The 19475-nt window shown below is 42.0% G+C and overlaps 1 protein-coding gene across 4 annotated transcripts in view; it reads left to right on the forward strand.

The window, feature by feature from the left end:
* LOC115573345 (retinal-specific phospholipid-transporting ATPase ABCA4-like) overlaps positions 1 to 18367 on the forward strand; it is a 39000-nt gene extending 20633 nt beyond the window's left edge. For 3 of the 4 annotated variants that reach the window (XM_030404092.1, XM_030404091.1, XM_030404094.1), the window contains 32 exons: positions 1117 to 1323; positions 2213 to 2390; positions 2723 to 2854; positions 3021 to 3160; positions 3246 to 3383; positions 3728 to 3909; positions 4085 to 4190; positions 4886 to 5091; positions 5627 to 5681; positions 5917 to 5964; positions 6649 to 6821; positions 6930 to 7054; positions 7151 to 7249; positions 7632 to 7913; positions 8139 to 8171; positions 8275 to 8380; positions 8471 to 8545; positions 8820 to 8989; positions 9368 to 9545; positions 9642 to 9757; positions 9857 to 10004; positions 11688 to 11811; positions 11964 to 12093; positions 12277 to 12397; positions 13441 to 13503; positions 13869 to 13975; positions 14873 to 15014; positions 15258 to 15392; positions 15690 to 15793; positions 16012 to 16104; positions 16951 to 17200; positions 17484 to 18367. In XM_030404092.1, coding sequence (XP_030259952.1) covers positions 1117 to 1323; positions 2213 to 2390; positions 2723 to 2854; positions 3021 to 3160; positions 3246 to 3383; positions 3728 to 3909; positions 4085 to 4190; positions 4886 to 5091; positions 5627 to 5681; positions 5917 to 5964; positions 6649 to 6821; positions 6930 to 7054; positions 7151 to 7249; positions 7632 to 7913; positions 8139 to 8171; positions 8275 to 8380; positions 8471 to 8545; positions 8820 to 8989; positions 9368 to 9545; positions 9642 to 9757; positions 9857 to 10004; positions 11688 to 11811; positions 11964 to 12093; positions 12277 to 12397; positions 13441 to 13503; positions 13869 to 13975; positions 14873 to 15014; positions 15258 to 15392; positions 15690 to 15793; positions 16012 to 16104; positions 16951 to 17200; positions 17484 to 17600 — 4283 coding nt within the window. In that variant the 3' untranslated portion in view covers positions 17601 to 18367. The remainder of the gene's footprint in view (positions 1 to 1116; positions 1324 to 2212; positions 2391 to 2722; positions 2855 to 3020; positions 3161 to 3245; positions 3384 to 3727; positions 3910 to 4084; positions 4191 to 4885; positions 5092 to 5626; positions 5682 to 5916; positions 5965 to 6648; positions 6822 to 6929; positions 7055 to 7150; positions 7250 to 7631; positions 7914 to 8138; positions 8172 to 8274; positions 8381 to 8470; positions 8546 to 8819; positions 8990 to 9367; positions 9546 to 9641; positions 9758 to 9856; positions 10005 to 11687; positions 11812 to 11963; positions 12094 to 12276; positions 12398 to 13440; positions 13504 to 13868; positions 13976 to 14872; positions 15015 to 15257; positions 15393 to 15689; positions 15794 to 16011; positions 16105 to 16950; positions 17201 to 17483) is intronic. The other variant, XM_030404093.1, reaches the window with a different exon arrangement.
* Positions 18368 to 19475: the final 1108 nt, after the last annotated feature.

Raw genomic sequence — 19475 nt, forward strand, 5'->3', positions numbered from 1 at the left:
GATTATGGTGACATTTTATATGCATGCTTCAGCTGCGACTGTGAAGCCTCTGGATGCTGTTTATCACTCTGCATTAAAATGTATGACTTGTGATGATTATGATACTCTTCATTGTGAGCTGTAGGGCCAAGGCTGGCCGTCCCCCTCTCACTGTAATGACTAATTTATACTCAGCGTTGCATACAGATATGGATACAGACTGAGGCTTTTGTCCGTACTCTGTGTTCATTTTGTCCGCATTTCAACACATTTCTTGAAAGCTTAGAGATACGGACCAACGGAGCAGTACCTCCTGTAGTCGTGGGGAGCAGAGTAGCGGTGTAGCCAGTAGTTTGCGTGAGACACGGCCTTTGATAGAGGGTTTAATGTGGTTTCTCAATCAGTTTTCGGAACGCATCCATATTCACCCTTCTCCTCCTCCTCCTCCTCTCCTTCTTCAGTGAGTCATCAATATTAGTTCAAGGAAATAAGCGGAAAATTAAAAAATGTTTTGTGTTGTGCATCTGCAACCTTGAATTACTCTCTCCACATCCAGCTGCTCTTGTTTTAATTGATTTATTTGTCTTAAATTTTGGTTATTTGATTTATTCTCCATGTTTTATTATTTTGCTAATTTGATCCTTGTTTTTTTTTTTGTGTGTTTTTTTTTAAGCCTAGGAGGCTTGGCTATATTGTAAATGAGGTCTCTATCTCAATGTATGTCTGAGCTAAAATAAAGGTTGAAGAACCAATTCATTAAAAAAATTAATGTACAGCCCGGTGACTGGAGGTTTGTGGGAGAAGTGAATGCCTGTACTTGTTGTTTGTCTCATAACTGATTGCTTCCAGGACGGGCTTTTGATTCCCACTGGAATGTTGTTTTGGTATTGGAAAGGCCAGTGTAAGGTATAAAATGAGTCGAGACCCCGCACAAAGTTTTTCCACTTTGCTCAGTCCAGAACTCGTGAAGCAGGAACTGAATCCAGCATCTCGGTAGAAGACATTTCAGTAGGCTCTGAAACCAGGTCCAACTAAATGTTTGAAATAAGAAAGAGTAACCTTTCTGTCAACCTTCCTTGGAAAATAAAAATGACATCACCTTACAACCTTAGATTTATGATGATCATCTTTCTCCAGATCACGAGATGCCTGAGCCAGACAACGCGCAGAAGGACGTGGAGAGCAGCCACGAGCCGGAGATGTACACCTGTAACGGCTCAGGCAGCAAGAAAGCCTGCAAGCACCAAAGCAAGAGGGATCGTCTGGAGAGGGAGAGGGAGCTGCTGACACGACACCATGAGAGTCCGAACCAGCAGGAGGAGGCTCAGGACTCGGGGATGGAAGGTGAGGACACAAATACTGAAGAGAAGCCCTGGAGACAGCATGGACTGTATGAAGGGCTGACTGCAGATAGAGTCTGCAAAACTGCATGCAAGGAGCGCACTGAGTACATCTGGTGGACAGGAAGGGTAACACACCACACCTGGATGTGTAAGACAGAAAGAGAGCAGGGAATTCTACTGTTACATTTACACTGTATTGTTGCAAATGTCTGCTGTTGGGTCTGATACGTGTTTCAAAGTAAAAGGAAGTCTCTCTCAAACGGCACACTTAATATTTGGCATGTGGTGTTCTAAGAGTGTGAAATACCCCATAGATTAATGCATTATGGTTTTTTTTCTTCTTAACCGTTATATTAAGAGCAAATCTGTTGTGCGATCCACAGTGTGATCAGTTTCTATCAAGGTCCTTGTAATAAGCCTTGAGTAATAGGAAATAATGCCCTTTTCAGATGCCTTTTAACATTACTGTGTGTTAATAAGACAATATTAGTGTTCATAGTAGCATCATAACCATGTTTATTGTTAGATTATAAGACATGTAGAAGCACGTGTTAACAGTTGAGTGCTTATAAGGACATTTCTTTATACTTTTTAGCATCACAATCAAATGTATTGAATTTGACTAATTTGACTTTTATATTATTTGTGGTTTGTTGCTTTGTATGATTATTCATACTTTATAATGCATTTATTAGCAGTGAACTGTGCTGTACTGGGTCTAAAAAAAAATAAATACCTTGTTGAGGTTAATAAATCATTTATCAGGCATATATTAACAGTGAACAAATGGTTTTGCGTCTGGATGTTGGATCTGGAATGAACACTCACATGTTGTCAAGGTTGATAAAAAGTATAATGTTTAGTAGCATTAACGTCCCTTTCTCGTGCAGGTCAGTTGTTCTACGAGGACGACCCGCTGGGCCTGGTGCTGGGGGTGCAGATCGAGGACCTGGTGAAGGTGTTTGACGGGAGCTCTCGTCCGGCTGTCAACTGTCTCAACATCAATTTCTACGAGGGCCAGATCACGTCCTTCTTGGGGCACAACGGGGCCGGAAAAACCACCACAATGTGAGCTGGTCACAAAATCCCTGTGATTATGAAGTGGAGTCAAGTAAAAGCCTCCGTCTCAAATTTTTTCATTTTTAAGAAGGTCATAGTTTCATGCAGGCTGCTTTGTATGTCTATCAAAAAACATCCTCTCTGCAGGTGAGGATCCCCCCTGCAGTAGTTTTCCAAATTGAATTATATTGGCTTTTAATCAGGCTTTTTTTTCCACTGAAACGCATTTTAATAGCCTTTTTCATAGACTTTAAGATTACCCTTCCTGTGGATCCTTTATGAGATCGCAGCACAGAGTCGGCATCTCCTGTGTGATGGTATTGTATGTTGTTCTGCTCCAGGTCCATCCTGACTGGCCTGTTCCCTCCTACATCTGGCACAGCCTACATTTATGGAAGAGACATTAAGACTGACATGGACATTATCCGCTCCTCCATGGGGATGTGCCCTCAGTACAACATCCTCTTCAAACAGTGAGTTACATTACCAATTTTGCCGACAGGACTTTGATAGCAGTTGCTGAAAACCAGATGGACTGATTTACTTCAGCGTCCACACAGGCAAACAACTGTCAAAACAACGATTTCACACTCCGCCTCAGTAAACTTCTTCATGACTGCTGCCCTGCTCTTGTTCCAGTCTCACGGTGGAGGAGCACATCCTGTTCTACTCGCTGCTGAAGGGTCGCACTCAGGCGGAGGCGGAGAGGGAGGTCGAGGACATGCTTGTGGACCTCGGGCTGCCACACAAGAGAGACGACGAGGCGCAGAACCTCTCAGGTCGACCACTTGTTCCGCAGAGAATTTAATTAACTCCTACGTCGTTGTCTCTGCTCTGATCAGCTGACTCTCGCACGCCCTACAGGTGGTATGCAGAGGAAACTATCAGTTGCCATGGCGTTTGTTGGCGGGTCAAAGGTCGTGATCCTGGACGAGCCCACATCTGGAGTGGACCCCTATTCCAGGCGATCCATCTGGGACCTCCTACTGAAATACAGAGCTGGTAAAAATGTCTCATTTAGCACATTAAGATCCATGTTTTAGCCCTCCAGGTCCTTTTTACTGCTACAGTGAATACACTCAAGAATGAAACCAAATCCATGGCAGCACTACAGCTCTCCCGAGGTGCTTGAATTAAGTAGGGAGCTGATCAAACGGAAAAATTCAGCTACACCGCTACAACAAAAGCCAAGGTTGCAGTCATAAAATCAATAGTCTGCTGGCAAAGATGCACAAAAGTTTGTGATAACTTCTCTTGTTCATCCACAATGTGCTAAAAATGTTCCTTGGATTCTGATGTCGGTGAAAGCACTTATAATATAAATAAAAGTTGGACCCTCCTCGCAGGCCGGACAGTGATTCTGTCCACTCATCACATGGACGAGGCCGACCTGCTGAGCGACCGCATCGCCATCATCTCCAAAGGGCAGCTGCACTGCTGCGGATCCCCCCTCTTCCTCAAGAACTGTTTCGGGGTCGGTTTCTATTTGACACTTGTGCGCCGGATTAGGGATGTCAGGAAAAAGGAGGTGAGGGTTGAGCTCTTTCCTCAGCTCATAATGTGTGTTATCTTTTTCCCTCCGTTTTCAAACCGACACACGAAAGAGAGCGCCTGCTTTTCTTCCAGCAAAGTTTTCAGTTTTTTTTCCGGGAGGATTTTTTCAAACTGTGAAAGTGTTCCCTCGTCTCCTCTGTTTCCTGTAGAACGACTGCGACTGTGCCTCCGACTGCTCCTGTTCCTGCTCCATCTGCACCAAATACAAAGACCAGTCTCAGAACCAGCTGCAGCATCTAGACAGAGTTCTGGAGGGTAAGTGTATATTATTTTGTTTTACTGTAGCTGCATACACATGAGCTGCTCCTGCTGTGTTTGTGTGCACGTGTTCTCCTCTTGTGACCCTTGATCACCCTTTACAGAACAGTAGTACACACTTTAGTGTGTGTGTGTGTGAGCTGTTGGGTTGTGTTTGTGTGTGCTGGTTGATATTATCATGACTGGTCCATCTGTTAAGTTCTCCTCCTCATTCCACCTGAGGACACTTGAGATGCAAAGATTCAGGCAGAACTTTTACTATGATAGTGTTTGTTTTTTGTTTTTGAATGAATGAATGAATGAATAGTTTTATTTCGGTTACAATATAAAATACTTAAATTATGTGCAGTCAACTGGCAAATATTATCATACAGACTTCCACTCAACATTTTCTCACAAAAAAAATATTAAACAAACCGAAAAAGGAATAGGCTGAAGCCAAGGCTTATTTTTGCCTATCCTGTGCAATCCATGAAATAACCCAAAGTATCAGTAATACAAAGAGGAAGAAAAAACAACAACAAAAAAAACATAACAAAAATTTACTAAATTTACTAAATTCTTACTTCTTAATCATTTCACATTTCAGACACGATGAGTGGTTTCCCTTCCCTTTGTCCTATACTCGGTTTCTGCTATTTGTAGGAACGCTTTAACTCTCCATAAGTGATGATTTTCTGCTCTCCTCTCAGGGGATATCGACAGCATCACCAGCCTCATCCACCACCACGTCCCCGAAGCCAAGCTGATTGAGACGATCGGCCAGGAGCTAACCTACCTGCTGCCCAATAAGGGCTTCAAACACCGAGCATACGCCAGCCTGTTCAGGGAGCTGGAGGAGACGCTCGCCGACATGGGCCTCAGCAGCTTCGGCATCTCTGATACGTCACTAGAGGAGGTAGGGACATCATCTGACATCAGCAGTGACATGTGTCGGGGGTTTAATGCTGCATTTACACTCCATGAAAGGATATGGTAAATAAGAGCTTCCAGAACGTATCAGATTTTTGGCTATTTTATGGCTTTTCATTTATTAAGCTTTGCAAACTTTCAAAGCATAGAGTATGCAGGATTCTTTTGTTTTTCCACTGTCAGCCAGTGAAGCTGATCAAGATGTGTAGGTGGACTATTCTAAACAAATAGACACATTTCCTATGAATTTGTGCCAGTATATTGATAGTATTGGAAACAAACAAACAAACAAAAAGTCAGATTTTTGCAGTAGTTTAAGAAAAGTTTGACTTTTTTTGACTCATTTAGAGACAATATTATTGATAAGTCCATAAGTCTGTAAGTGATGACAGAATCTCCCCTGTCTACTTCTAATTATGTTTTTTAGTTAATAAAGCCAAGTGAAACTTCATGTAACTTCTAGACTTAAAGGAAGGACTTATATGTTTAATGCCTGGAAGTTCTTCTTTTTCTCTCTCCAGATATTCATAAAGGTCACTGCGGACGGCGAAGCAGCGAATAATGCCACCACTCCTGGTAAATACCACCGCTGATATTCCACATGGCCTTTCCCTGGAATTGAGTTTCTGACCCGTTGCCCCGTCTGTCTTTCTGCCGTGTTGTTAATCAATTTACCTCACACCTGTTTTTATTATGCTGCTCTTGCTGTGTCACTTTCCTATCTCCAACACTTGTGAACTTGATGGCGATGCATCCCGTGTCAGTTTTAACCCCTTTAGTCTGTGTCTCACCTGTGTGTTCCCACCTCTAGAACAGTGGATGTTACAGCGGAGACAATGCGACAAAGTCGGTGATGAAGGTCAGAGTCTTGAGAGGCAAAAGATTTCTGACAATTGACGCTTTTTTTTTTGTTTTTCTATGTCAGTTCGTTTGACTAAGTTTGTAGGAAATCACATCACATGCGGGCAACTGGGATCTTATCAAAAGCAGCGGTTCTCAAATTGTGGGTGGACTGCTTTATTAGGCAAATAAACTACAACAAAAACAGTTTGAGACCTTTATTTCACTATAATCTATCTGGGATCTTGTTTACTTCATTGCTTCCCCTTTCATTATTAATGACTGATAGAAATTGTGGGCTGAAGGGTACAGACCTTTTTTGGCTTCTTAAGCAGGTACCCTGAGAAGCTCTGCTGTAATTTGGACATTAAAATACTTTTTGTCATCAGTTTAATGACAATACCTGTGGAAGCTCCAAGCAGTTTAAGCGATCTGTAATCTGGAGCAAGAGCTCCGCTTGTAGATTTAAAAACAAAGCAGCTATTATGCCGATGTTCCTAGTCTTTACTTAGAAAGCTTCCCCTGGTTGCTTGCTGTTCTTGAGAACAACACTGCTTTAAATGCTGCCTGTTAGTTGTCAGCTGCTGCCCAGGAAAAGCTCAGATGAGTTTAGATTTCTTACCACTGGCTCTCTAGCAATTGCTTTCTAAATGTCAATCGTTCATGTGCAGTAATTTTCTGCATGTTCTCTCGCTGATTGCAGGACATAATGGTGTGATGGAGACTAACGGGGTTACCCATGGTGCATCAGACAGCAGTGCAGGGAAGGGCTCCCGGCAGGTGAAAGGGGCCACTCTGATCCTGAAGCAGTTCCATGCGCTGCTGGTGAAGAGGTTTCACCACGCCATCAGAAGCCAGAAGGACTTCATGGCACAGGTACAGTTCACATGTTCACAGTCTGGTATTTATTACTTTTACTCGAGAACAGGATCTGAATACTTCCTCCACCACTTTTTGCTTACTTGTATTTTTGGGGGATTTCAGATTGTCCTTCCTGCCAGTTTTGTCCTCATCGCTCTGATCTTCACCATGATCGTCCCTCCGTTCGGAGAGTATCCGAGCCTGACTCTGACGCCCTGGATGTATGGACAGCAGTTCACCTTCTTTAGGTCAGACCTCAAACACTGTGAATTCTACAAGACACTAGCTTTAGATAAAACATCACTAACTGATTTTATTCTCTACACTTCCTCATCCCAATTTAGTAACGAGCAGCCGTTTGACCCCAAAATGAAGCGCTTCACGGAGCGCTTACTGCAAACACCAGGCCTGGGGACTCGCTGCATGGAAGGAGAACCATTAGGGTGAGTATGAGGACAGGATGGGACCATTACACGAGTGCATGTTTATTGAATTTACAGAATTCAAAATGACTGGTACAGAAATCCTGCAGCATTCAAACGTTTTCAACTCATGCAGACCTACAAACGTTCAAGTAAAACTGCAGACATTTTCCCTGATAATCTTAATCTCGCCTGAAAATGACATTTTGAACCTCCAGTGTATTCCACATCATCATCAGTTGTCAGATTCCACCAAAGTCCAATTTTGAATGCAGGACTTTTACCTAAATAAAAGATCAGAATACCTCTCCCTCACCATTGCTGCACATGATCCAGTCTAGACCTTTTTGTGCTTACATACTTATTCAATCTCCTTGCTGATTCATTTTGCCTCTCCCTCCAGAATGTCCTGCAGTAACAGCACATCAGAGTGGGAGTATCCCGATGTCTCTCCCGTGGTCAGCAACATCTTGCTGAGTCCCGCTTGGACCCAGAGGAACCCTTCTCCTTCCTGCCAGTGTAGCACCAGTAAGAAGCTTACCATGATGCCCATCTGTCCCGCCGGAGCCGGTGGCCTGCCGCCTCGCCAACGAATCGAGGCCACAGGAGACACACTGCTGGACCTGACGGACAGGAACATCTCCGACTACCTGGTTAAAACCTACCCCAGCCTCATCAGAACCAGGTAGGGATGCAAAGAAAAATCCCACAAAAAATGTGTTAAATACCTCAAAGATATTAAAATCATAATAAAAGAAAAGTTTGTTACTGAAAATCTTCAAAACTCTGCCCAGAAAGACCTTCAAGCTTCATAATGCTACAGCAGGCCATGAATAATTTGTTTGACCACCCTCTATTCATCTGAATAACTGCCTTCCTGTCTGATTCAATTCTGAATTTCACTTCACAGTTTGAAGAGCAAATACTGGGTGAACGAACAAAGGTAACCATTTGCACTTTATCGCTCTAAGTCTCTTTCTGTCAGTCTTTACTCCCTCTTTAGTCGATCATGTTGGACACTGAGTGTACGTATTCTCCGCCCTCAGATATGGAGGTCTGTCGGTGGGAGGACAGCTTCCCATCCTGGACGTCAACCCCAAAGACATCCAGGGTGTTTTCCACCAACTGGGACGAATGCTCAACATCACAGCGGTGGGTACTCACTTGCTTGTTTCTGTTCATGAGGGCCCTCTATTAGATCCATTTTGTCAGTTTCTTACAATGAGTATTGTTTTTTCACAGGGTCACTACTCTCGGCTCGCACTGCGAGAGATCGGCCCTTTCTTACGATACATGGAGAGCGAATTCAACATAAAGGTACGTGTGGGCGGGATACAGATATAAACCCAGCAAGTGGCAGAAATGATACCGCTGCAGCTCCTGTTCTTCTATATTATGAATATTTAATCTATAAAGTCTGTTCATATCTCAGAGACATTGACTAAGTGCTCGCTGTAATAGCTTTCCTTTCAGTTTAAACATTGAGGTAACAATAAGGAAGGTCAGCCCGCCTATATTGTGCATCAGGTCCACGATTAGCAAGTCAAAGGGTTCGGGAACATTTTCGATTGACTGCGCTCTCCTCTGTCAGGTGTGGTACAACAACAAAGGCTGGCACGCCATGGTGGCCTTCATGAATGTGGCCAATAACGCCATCCTGCGGGCCCTCCTGCCTCCGTCCGCCAAACCTGTTGAGTTTGGCATCACCGTCATCAACCACCCTCTGAACCTCACCAAAGAACAGCTGTCAGAAGTCACAGTGTGAGTGTGACCGTTACGTGTATCTATGTTTTCAATATGTTGTATTTGTGTTTTTAATAACATGACATAAGATAACATACATACCAAAAGCACCTGTTGAAAACATGTACTTATTGCTTTTATGCATTTAACACAGTGTACATTTATAACCATGAATACAAACTTTAGGCAAGACAAACTTGCTGTATCATCAGTGTCCATTTACATTGAATTAAATTAATGTATTTCCCATTCCAGTTGTCTGACAGTCAGCTGACTACAGTTTATACTATATGTGTTATTGAATTCAATTCATTTATTTATTTCAGGTACATTGACTAGCTATGAACCCTGCTGTTTATACTGATATTTTAACACGTGTTCTGCTTCCTTCCTCAGGTTGACCACTTCAGTAGACGCCGTGGTGGCGATCTGTGTTATTTTCGCCATGTCCTTCATCCCCGCCAGCTTCGTCCTCTACCTCATCCAGGAGCGCGTGACCAAGGCCAAGCACCTGCAGTTTGTCAGCGGGGTCAGCCCTTTAGTGTACTGGGTGGCCAACTTCTTCTGGGACATGGTCAGTCCAGCAGGGTTGGACACAGAGGTTGTTACTGTATAATCATCGTTTCTCTTTCTGATAATTTCTCACGTGATTGCTTTATTTCCCTCCAAGGTTAACTACTGCCTCAGCACCGCAATGGTGGTCGGCATTTTCATGGCTTTCGACAAAAAGTGTTACACGTCACCTTCCAACCTGCCGGCACTGATAGCCCTGCTTCTGTTATACGGGTGAGGCTTTCTGTCATTTAATCCGTAAAAAAAAAAAAAAACCCTGACTGGAATTGTTTGTGAGACATTGCTCTTCTCTCTGACTCGGCTGTCTTGAAGGTGGTCGGTGACGCCCATGATGTATCCCATGTCCTACATATTCAACATCCCCAGCACTGCATACGTGTCGCTGTCCTGCATCAACCTGTTCATAGGCATCAACAGCAGCGCCATCACCTTCATCCTGGAGCTGTTTGAAAACAATCGGGTGAGTGCATGTGGATTGTTATTTATTGCAAGAGAAAAACTCAACACACACTTAAAACTATTGATTTCTATTGATTATTCTTTAATTCAACAAATGCAGCTCTGTCATAAGAGGCAGATACATTGAGGTCAGTTTTTGAAAGCTTGGAGTTTGTAGAACAAGCTGTAAACATAAATAAGTGTTTATTTGTACATCCAGCAGACACAAAATGAGCATTCATTTAGAGTCTTGTTTCTGGGTGGCTGAGTCCAATATTCACTCTTCTTTAGCCTCTCGTGGGTCTTGAACAACTCCCGAGGAACATGTCTGGCTCTTTAGTGGCTGAATATATCAATATGTTTGCCAGCTATAGCTGCTAACTGTGTCTGTCATCTGTTTGGTGCTGAGGAGGCAGCACACAGTGGGTTTATCAGAGCTTTTTAAAGCTGGAAACAGCTGCATGCTGCACCTGGAATCAGGTTTTAGGAGAGCGGTGAAACTTAACCAAAGCTTATGTATACAGCAAAAAGCTATACGGTAGATACAGACACAGACTGATTAACTTTGTGGCGCAGCTGGGGGAGCAGAAGGGCTGGCGAGATGAGACAACCATGACAACTGCCACCAGTCACTCTGTCAAGTGTTTAAACAAATCTGCCGTGGTCGGTGTGTGGGATGTGAGTCCTTCAAGAGAAGCAGGTGCAAAAGGGCACAGATGCTGCTGTCATGGTAACAGGTGACTTCATTCTATGTCAAAAGAAAAATGTTATTATTGCCAGATGCTCCTCTCTCCACCGCGCATCTGCACTCCTCGTCTCAGCTCTCACTGATAAATCGCGTAACAGGTGTCTCATGAGAGAAACGCCGCTGCAATATTTTTGTGAGGTTATTTCCAAGAGTCTGAACTTTGTCACCAACAGTGAATCATTATGCACTCCTGTGATTATTTGTCTGAGTTTTTACAGACAACTTAAAAATCGTTTTTCTTGAAGATTATGTGTGCAACGGTGGGAAAAAGACTCAGTATTTAGGTTTTGGCAGAGACAGGTTCAGGATGCTTTACTTGCTCCCGCAGGTGGATCTGGTTTGCAGCAGACAAGCCATCCGTTATGACACACATAACTGTATATAATTGCAGACCAAGCTGGAGAGTGATTACTGTACAACTGAGGTTTAACTTTAAAGAAAGTTTAACTTTGTATATACGATTCACATCTTTTTTTCCCAAATCAAGAGAAATAAACTGAAGCATAGAAGAAGCGTCTGTAAAAATAGTAAACTTGTTAGCATGCTAACTTCAGTATATATCTTTGCAACACAAATGCACATTTGATTGATATTTTTAGTTTATTTTTTACATGTTTTTACCTAAAACTCTTACATATTGCACCTTTAAAGTCAGACGAGCCATGTACTGCACACGTTTTCTGCTTCGAGTTAAATTTATGTTTTCGTCCAGTCTTTACATTTAAATGATAATGAGTAAAACAACAACAGTATGCTTGACGTGTGGCGAACACAGAGCTTAGTTGATGATACAGAGGCTCAAAATATTTAGAAATGATTCTACTTTAATTTAGTTTATTATTTTAATGTGCATGTTGGGTACTGTATGATGAAGTGCTCTATTCATTCAGCCCTCAACTGAAATGTGAATTGAATATGTGTGTATGTGTGTGTGTGTGTGTGTGTGTGTGTTGCTAGTCTCTGCTGATGTTTAATGAGTGGCTGAAGAAAGGCCTGCTGGTGCTCCCTCACTTCTGCCTGGGGCGAGGGCTGATAGACATGGCCATGAACCAGGCTGTTACTGATGTTTACGCCAGATTTGGTAAGCTCTTATGTTTCCATCATTATGAAAATGCTGTTTAACATACTACAGATTTATACCTTATATTTTGCTTGTTGCCAGTTGAAAACACTGACTTTGTTCTGACTGAACAAAGGGTTTATTCTCAGTACAGACTTCCTCTCTGCTTTCAGGTGAAGAGTACATACAGGACCCTTTCCGGTGGGACTTTGTGGGGAAAAACATTGCTTTCATGGCAGTAGAAGGCTTGGTCTACTTTATTTTCAATCTTCTGATTCAGTACCGGTTCTTCTTAGACCACTGGTAAGGAACTGCTCAGTGTAAGAGTTTACATTCACACAATATTTTCCTCTTTTCACCAGAGCCCTGACTTGATCAGGGAAATACTTCCACACAGGGTCAGAGCTCATATTTGCGCTGTAACAGATAAAGTGCAGCACTGTTGTACCAGCTGCTTCTACACAGATGATTTCTTGCTCGCTTCAGGTTATCAGATTACAAGCAGACTTCAAGACAGGATGAGGATGACGACGTGGCGGCAGAGAGGCGGAGAATCTATGACGGAGGGAGCAAGTCTGACATCCTGCAGATCAGAGACCTCGCTAAGGTAAACATGACTGACTCCAACTATAATGTTGAATGAATAGTCATGGAAAAAGGAAGAAGGAATATGTTGAGGCATTTCCATGAAACCTCCATGGATTTGGTGTTATAAAAAAAAAAATAGAAAGCAATAAACTACAGGTTTTCCTCAGGCAAATAACTGAGAAGAAATAATAATTAAAAAAAAAAACAACAGGACACAACAATGTAGACAAAATGACACGTTCCTTACAGGCCTACGTCTCTTTTCTTAGGCAGAAATTAATCAACCTATAAAAAGTTACATGAACGTCATGACTTCTAAAATAAAGGGTCAGAAAAGAGTGAAATTTTGCTTGAAGGAGGGCAGGGAGGAGCGTTTGTTTTTGCTTTTTGAATTTCTTCTGTGAATCATATTTCTTGTATTATTCATTCGGGGGTGGAAAAGTCCGTCAGCATCAAATCCGTGGGTAGGTGGGTCACTTCACTCAGTCGGTGGCTGTTATAGGCATCATTGATCAGAAGCTCCTTATCAAACGACAGATGGACGTTTGACAAAAATGTTTTTCTGATGTTGTTCTGATATGATATAAAACTTAACAGACACACATTTTATTTGACTCCCATTGCCACCTCAGTAATTTTTTTTACGGTCTCTAACAGCTTATAAAGAAACAGATAATGGAAATAAATGATCATTTCTTTATAGCTGCAGGCAGTTTAAGTCAAACTGGACTAAAACCTGTGGTACCTGAGAACCTGGGTGTTTTATGTTCATATTTTTTGGATGTTAATAACAGTCTAAATAATTTCCATGCATTGTCGTCTGTACAAATTCAAGAATTCTCTCAGTAATCTCTAACTGTACAATATGGAAAAATTAAAGCATATTTGCGGTGCAGAACAAACAATAGCAGGTTTAAGAGAGTTTATGCAGATAGGTTAATGCTGCAGAAAAAAAGGGTTCTGGCATATTTTGTTGTTTTTCTTTTTTACCTCTAATTTTTGCTATTCTTTAAAAAATGTATGACGCTAATGGAATATTGTTTCCTTGCCTTCTCTGCACAGACGTATGTGGGCAGGAAGAGGGCAGCTGTGGACCGGATTTGTGTCGGTGTCCCTGCAGGAGAGGTAAAGTCACTGAGTTCATTTACAGCGTGAGCTGCTGCCGTCTCTTTTCTTTGTACAACTCAAGTTTTTCTCTCCTGGTGTTTGCTTGAGTAAGTCTAGCGTGGAAGGGGCTGCAGACTGTTGTAGATAATATTGTTGTCCTTCACCGCCGGCAGTCAGATGATGAAGTTTATTTATTTATTTATTTTTTTTCCGGGTGTGTTTGTTATTTTTCTGTTAAATTTCCTTTGTTAATGCATCCATATACAAGGACGTTCCTCAATTCATGAAGCCAAATAGATTTTATATGAACTTGTTTTCCATAAAGTGCATTTCAGCAGCATGTGTCCTCAAAAGGTCTGATTTGTCCTCTTTTCTCCTGCCAGTGTTTTGGTCTTTTGGGAGTTAACGGAGCTGGAAAGACAACGACCTTCAAAATGCTGACTGGTGACACTGATGTCAGCTCCGGGGAGGCGACCGTGGCCGGTTACAGGTATATAAAGATCGGTCAAAAGCGTCCCTACATGGTCGATAGAACACAAACTCTGTTTTCGGGGGCTGGATCAGATGCTATTTGTGAAATGCTTCCTGTTTGTCCTGCGCACAGTTCCAGATGGGAGAGGACCAGAAACAGTCCAGTGAGTTAGAAAGTTTAAACGCGGGAAGGTCAATGTAACATAATTCTGTTTGATGACACTATCTGGCTATAAAACCAACCCATGTGGTAAAGGAAATACGAAAAAAACATAGGAAAGAGGCTTGATCAATCGACGGTTGAAGTCTCAAATGAATGTTTGTTGTGGAGCATCACCCCAAAGTGATATTTTGTCTTTTAAACATCTGATTTCCATGCCAACAAAATGGACATGCCCACTCAGAATTCTTGTCAGGGTGAATGAGCCCATCAAAACTGCATTTGCACCATTTATGAACACTGAAACTCCATCAAATCCCAGATTAATGAGAGTCTGGGCTAACAGTTATTTCTACCAACCATCTATTGCAGTTGTTCTCAAACTTAAAATAAAGCAATAAGCCCTCATGACCCCTCCCCCACAGGTCCTGGCCTCAGTGTGGATGTGATACATGAGCAAATCCTACAAAAGAGTCATTATTCTTTCTCAGATTCTTTCATTTGAAAGACAATTTGAAGCCTAAAGAGTTTAAAGTCATAAAATCGTATATTTCACAAACAAAGGAAAAATACAGAACATAATACAGTAATAAAAAATGCAACTTAAACTCAAACTTAAATGTATCAGAATCAGAAATGATAATGATAATAATAATAATAATATTTGTTCATTTTTTACATAATTCCATTAAGAGGAATCAGCTATTGTTTTAATTCATTATTTTCTGTGTTGTCTGTTTGTGTCTTGTTTTGTAGCATCCTGAATGAGATTCTGGACGTGCACCAGAACATGGGCTACTGTCCTCAGTTTGATGCCATCGACGAGCTCCTGACTGGCAGGGAGCATCTGTACCTGTACGCTCGTCTCAGGGGGGTACCTGAGTCAGAGATTCCCAGAGTGAGTCGGACTCGGCTGCTTTGCATCCTCCCTCTAAGGATGTTTCATTTTGCTGTCTAAATGCAACTATTGTTTGGCTCAGCACTGCATTTGGTTGATTTTGGTTTAGTTTTGGACATTGTGCCTTTACTCCTGATGTGTGTCCTTTTAATGATGCTGTGAAATTGTGACAAAGGGCTCAGTTAAACAATGCAGGTTGCTCGTCCTAGAAATGTAATTTCAGTGTTTCCCTTCTCCCTGTAGGTGGCAGAGTGGGGCATCCAGAAGCTTGGTCTGACAGAATATGCCGGCCGCTGTGCAGGGACCTACAGCGGAGGCAACAAGCGCAAACTCTCCACAGCCATTGCAATGATTGGTTGCCCAGCGCTGGTGCTGCTTGTGAGTTAGCCAATGACGAGGAGCTCGAGAGCCCATTGTTTGGGTTTTTGGGTTTTATGCAGGGATTTATCAATGAAATGGTCTATGGATCCAGATGGGAAGCCATATGGGTTCAGTCAAGCCTGGCCTCGAATGTTTTATACACTGGCAGGAAAACTCCGCAGTTCAATTCAAATTGGCATAAATCTGAGATCTTTGCCATATGCTGATAGAGATAAGGATTTGGTCTCCGTTCATATGGAATTATGTGCTCAGAGAGTCAAGTTTGTTTGTTTTTGTGGCTGTGTGTGTGCTTAGGACGAGCCCACGACGGGGATGGACCCCCACTCTCGACGCTTCCTGTGGAACGCCATCATGAGTGTCATTCAGGACGGCAGGGCCGTGGTGCTCACTTCACACAGGTTCGACATCTAATAATGAAATTAATCTGAGGCACACATCTGCTGCAGCAGCTGACCAAACACAGTTAACTCTGCCGCCAGCGACTCTCGATGAAATCAGGACCAGAGTAGCATTTGGTTGATTTCACCACAGAGATCTATGATATGATTATTTATGGATCATAGACATGAAACAGCAGCAGTAAAAATAGAGATTGATTATGCTTGTGTTCCACCAGTATGGAGGAGTGTGAGGCCCTCTGCACTCGGCTGGCCATCATGGTCAACGGGACCTTCAAGTGTCTGGGTACCATTCAGCATCTCAAATACAAGTAAGGGGTTTCCTGTATTTTCCGAGTTCAGTCATCTTAAACAGACTTCCCAGCATGCATTGACGGTCAAAATTGTCTGGAGACTCTTCGTTTTCATAGTTTGAAGAAAAAACACCTGCGATATAAACTTGCTGTGTGTCTTGAATACAGTTTAATAAAAGTCAAGGTTGTTTTTACAATAATAAAAACATTGCAAACCATGATAAAGATCAGTATTGAATTCAGTTCTCACCCCCTCAGTGATTTTATCATTGCACTAAAGCCGGTACAGAATAGCTTTTATATGAAAATCTCCATCAGTTTTTTTCTATTTTTATTTCATTTAAATAAAAAAAAGCAGTACACTGCAAATACTTGTATAAAGTGCAAGTACATTGTTTTAACTCCTCTAAATATAAGACACAATCAGAAACCTTAAAGTAGTATTTCATGGACATTTTCAGCAGTAGCATTATATATATATATATATATATATATATATATATATATATATATATATATATATTTTTTTTTTTTTTTTTTTTTTAATTCAGACTATTGTTCTGGGAAAACAGTTTTTTCACTTGTTTTTGAAACACAGGGGAGAAACCATTGGGTATCAGGTTCTAGAAAAAAGGTCACCAGAGTTTGTTTTCTTACTGCTCCTCTTGGTATCTGTTGTACAACAACTACGTGACGAAATTGTTTTTAATTTATGTTCCACATTGAAGAAACCTCTGCAAAATAAAATGATGATTTCAATGTAGTACAAGTAGTGTATGTTGATATAAACTATAGTAGAAATCACATTCAATATCAAGATTATGGTCACGTCTCATATCTTCATGCTGTGTTTCCTCGATGCAGATTTGGTGACGGTTACGTGGTGACTATGAAAATCAAGGCAGCTAAGGCAGGCTTGTCCCCGGATCTGGAGCCCGTTGAGAGTTTCATGGAGAGCTCCTTCCCCGGCTGTGTTCAGAGGGAGAAGCACTACAACACGCTGCAGTACGAGATCGCCTCCTCCTCCCTCGCCAGGATATTTCAGCTGGTGGTGGCCAATAAAGAGAGGCTCAGCATGGAAGACTACTCCGTTTCCCAGACAACACTGGACCAGGTACACATGAACCAAGACAATGACAGAAGGGGGTAGTGACCAAAGAATGCCAACCTTTGATAAATAAACCAGAGGGGAATTTGTCCTGATTTGTGAATCCCATCAACAACCAATAACTTATTAAAGGTCCACTGTGGAGGACTTCAGGGTTAGGATTTGGAGCAGAATTGGAGTATTGTATTCACAATCACGTTTTCATTAGTGTATAATCAACCTGAAAGAAAGAACATTTCAGTCCAAAAAGCTGTTGAGTCTGTACTGAAACAGTTTGTCTGTTGTGCAGGTGTTTGTCAACTTTGCCAAGCTACAGACAGGAGAGGACGAGGACGTCACGTTGCACAGGCGGACGGCAGGTGGAAGAAAAGACATCAAGATCTCGCCTATTCAAAGGAAAACATGAACCTGCTGCCTGTGAATGCACAGAAACAGAGACTCTGCAGGGCGGTGTGGTAACTTTTTCACATTCCGCAATTTAAAAGCCACTTTAAATATTTTACTTTAGCCAGACTGCTTTTTAGGGTAGAGTTGAGCCTGGCCAGTTACCTGCCAAAGTGAAACAGTTCATTTTTCCAGTCACAGATAAACTTTCCACGCCATGTCTGACTGTCACTTAGATTTGTAATGATGTAAAAACAGCTGGTTTTTTATCTAATAAGCAGAGAAGAAATATATATTATGCTTAGAGAGATTGGCTTGTATACATTTGTACATATTGTATGTTTAAAGAATATTTAAGCACTTTAGAAGCAGTTTTTTTTTTTTTTTTAATGTTTACATTAACACACTCACCTCAATTTTATGTGACATACTGTATGTAAACAAATGTCATGTTGGTTGTTGTTGTTGTTGTTGTTTTTTTCCAAAAAGACTATCGCTTCTATACTTTTCAGTCATTTATTGCTGTGCATTCAATTATTTATTTGTCCGCTGTGTTTCATACATCGCCATGATATGTTGTTCTCCGATATCAGTACAAAATATTCCTCTTGATGATTTAAATTTGAGGGAAAAAAAGGTAATTAGATTAGATAAGTATAGCTGGAAATAAAGAGGAACAATATTTTGTGTCTGCCCAAGTAAAACTTTAACATGCTTTATATATCATGCTCCACACATTGTTAGCTGATTTGCACTGCAATCATACAAATAAAAGAGTTTCATAATGTATATGTGAAGTATTTCTTAAATACATTTCTCAAAAAGGTCCCTTTCCTTGAAGCTACTGGATGCTACTTTGGAGCTGAAAGTCTTTTCCCCTCCTGAAAGCAACCCCACTGACCTCCGCTGAGAGCTAAGAAAGCTGCTGCAGGTCAGTAAAGTGGCTGAGAGATAGCTTTGCATCAGGGCCAAGGCGACACTGCGCTGAGTGGCTTGTCACAACCTGGATTTATCTTACACACAGTCCAATTACTGTTCTCCCGCCGCAAGTAGTGGTGTCATTGCCTCAGGCCGCCCACAAGCCTGAATTTCATTGGCTACCTCAAAGTAACAAGAGGGACGATGGCACTGTGTGATATGGGGCTGCTAATGAATTCTCTGGTGTGGATCTCATGCTCCTCTCCGGCCCATATGGCCATCTGGACGAGGCTGATGAGCACGGATAGTGTCGCTGTGGGAGAACCAAGGAGTCATAACAAGCTGTGAAATATGACTGTTTGTAAAATGCTGAATACTAAGAAGAGCACAAACTCATATCAACAACATCTTGATTAGAGGTTAAAACACCTCCCGGTGACGTCGATCCGGGCGACGTGCACATCCTTGCTGTTCTTACTGTCATTGGGGGCGAGTGAACCGATCTTAGTCTGACCCGTCACCTAGGACCTGTTTGCATTAAGCCCCGGACAACATAGCTGCTAGGATCATTCGGGTGCTCAAACCCCTCCACCACGATAAGGTGCCGGTTCAAGGAGGAAACTACAACTACTACGAAGTTGTCGTTTGTAACTTTTTTTTGTTATATTTGCTAAAATTGTCATTATGATCTGACAGTACAAGTACGGGATTTGTAAGGACTCAAGAGCTATGCAGAGTTGGCCACTTTTCTGCTGGACAAGTAAGGACCCCTGCTTGATGTTTCATTCTGTGTTTTAACCACAAGGCTATGGTGGCGGCGATAACAGTATTACTTGCAATAGCGCATACCTCCTATGATGTTGCAGTCGAGCTGCGTAGCTTGTTGGTAAAGAGCTCGTTAGCTCGTATGCTAATGGTATCAGCTTAACGGTGTTAGCATACCGTTATTTAGCTTTATCTTCATGGCTACTGGTTAGCA

This window comes from Sparus aurata, chromosome 21, assembly GCF_900880675.1.
Source record: "Sparus aurata chromosome 21, fSpaAur1.1, whole genome shotgun sequence".
Lineage (NCBI taxonomy): Eukaryota > Metazoa > Chordata > Actinopteri > Spariformes > Sparidae > Sparus > Sparus aurata.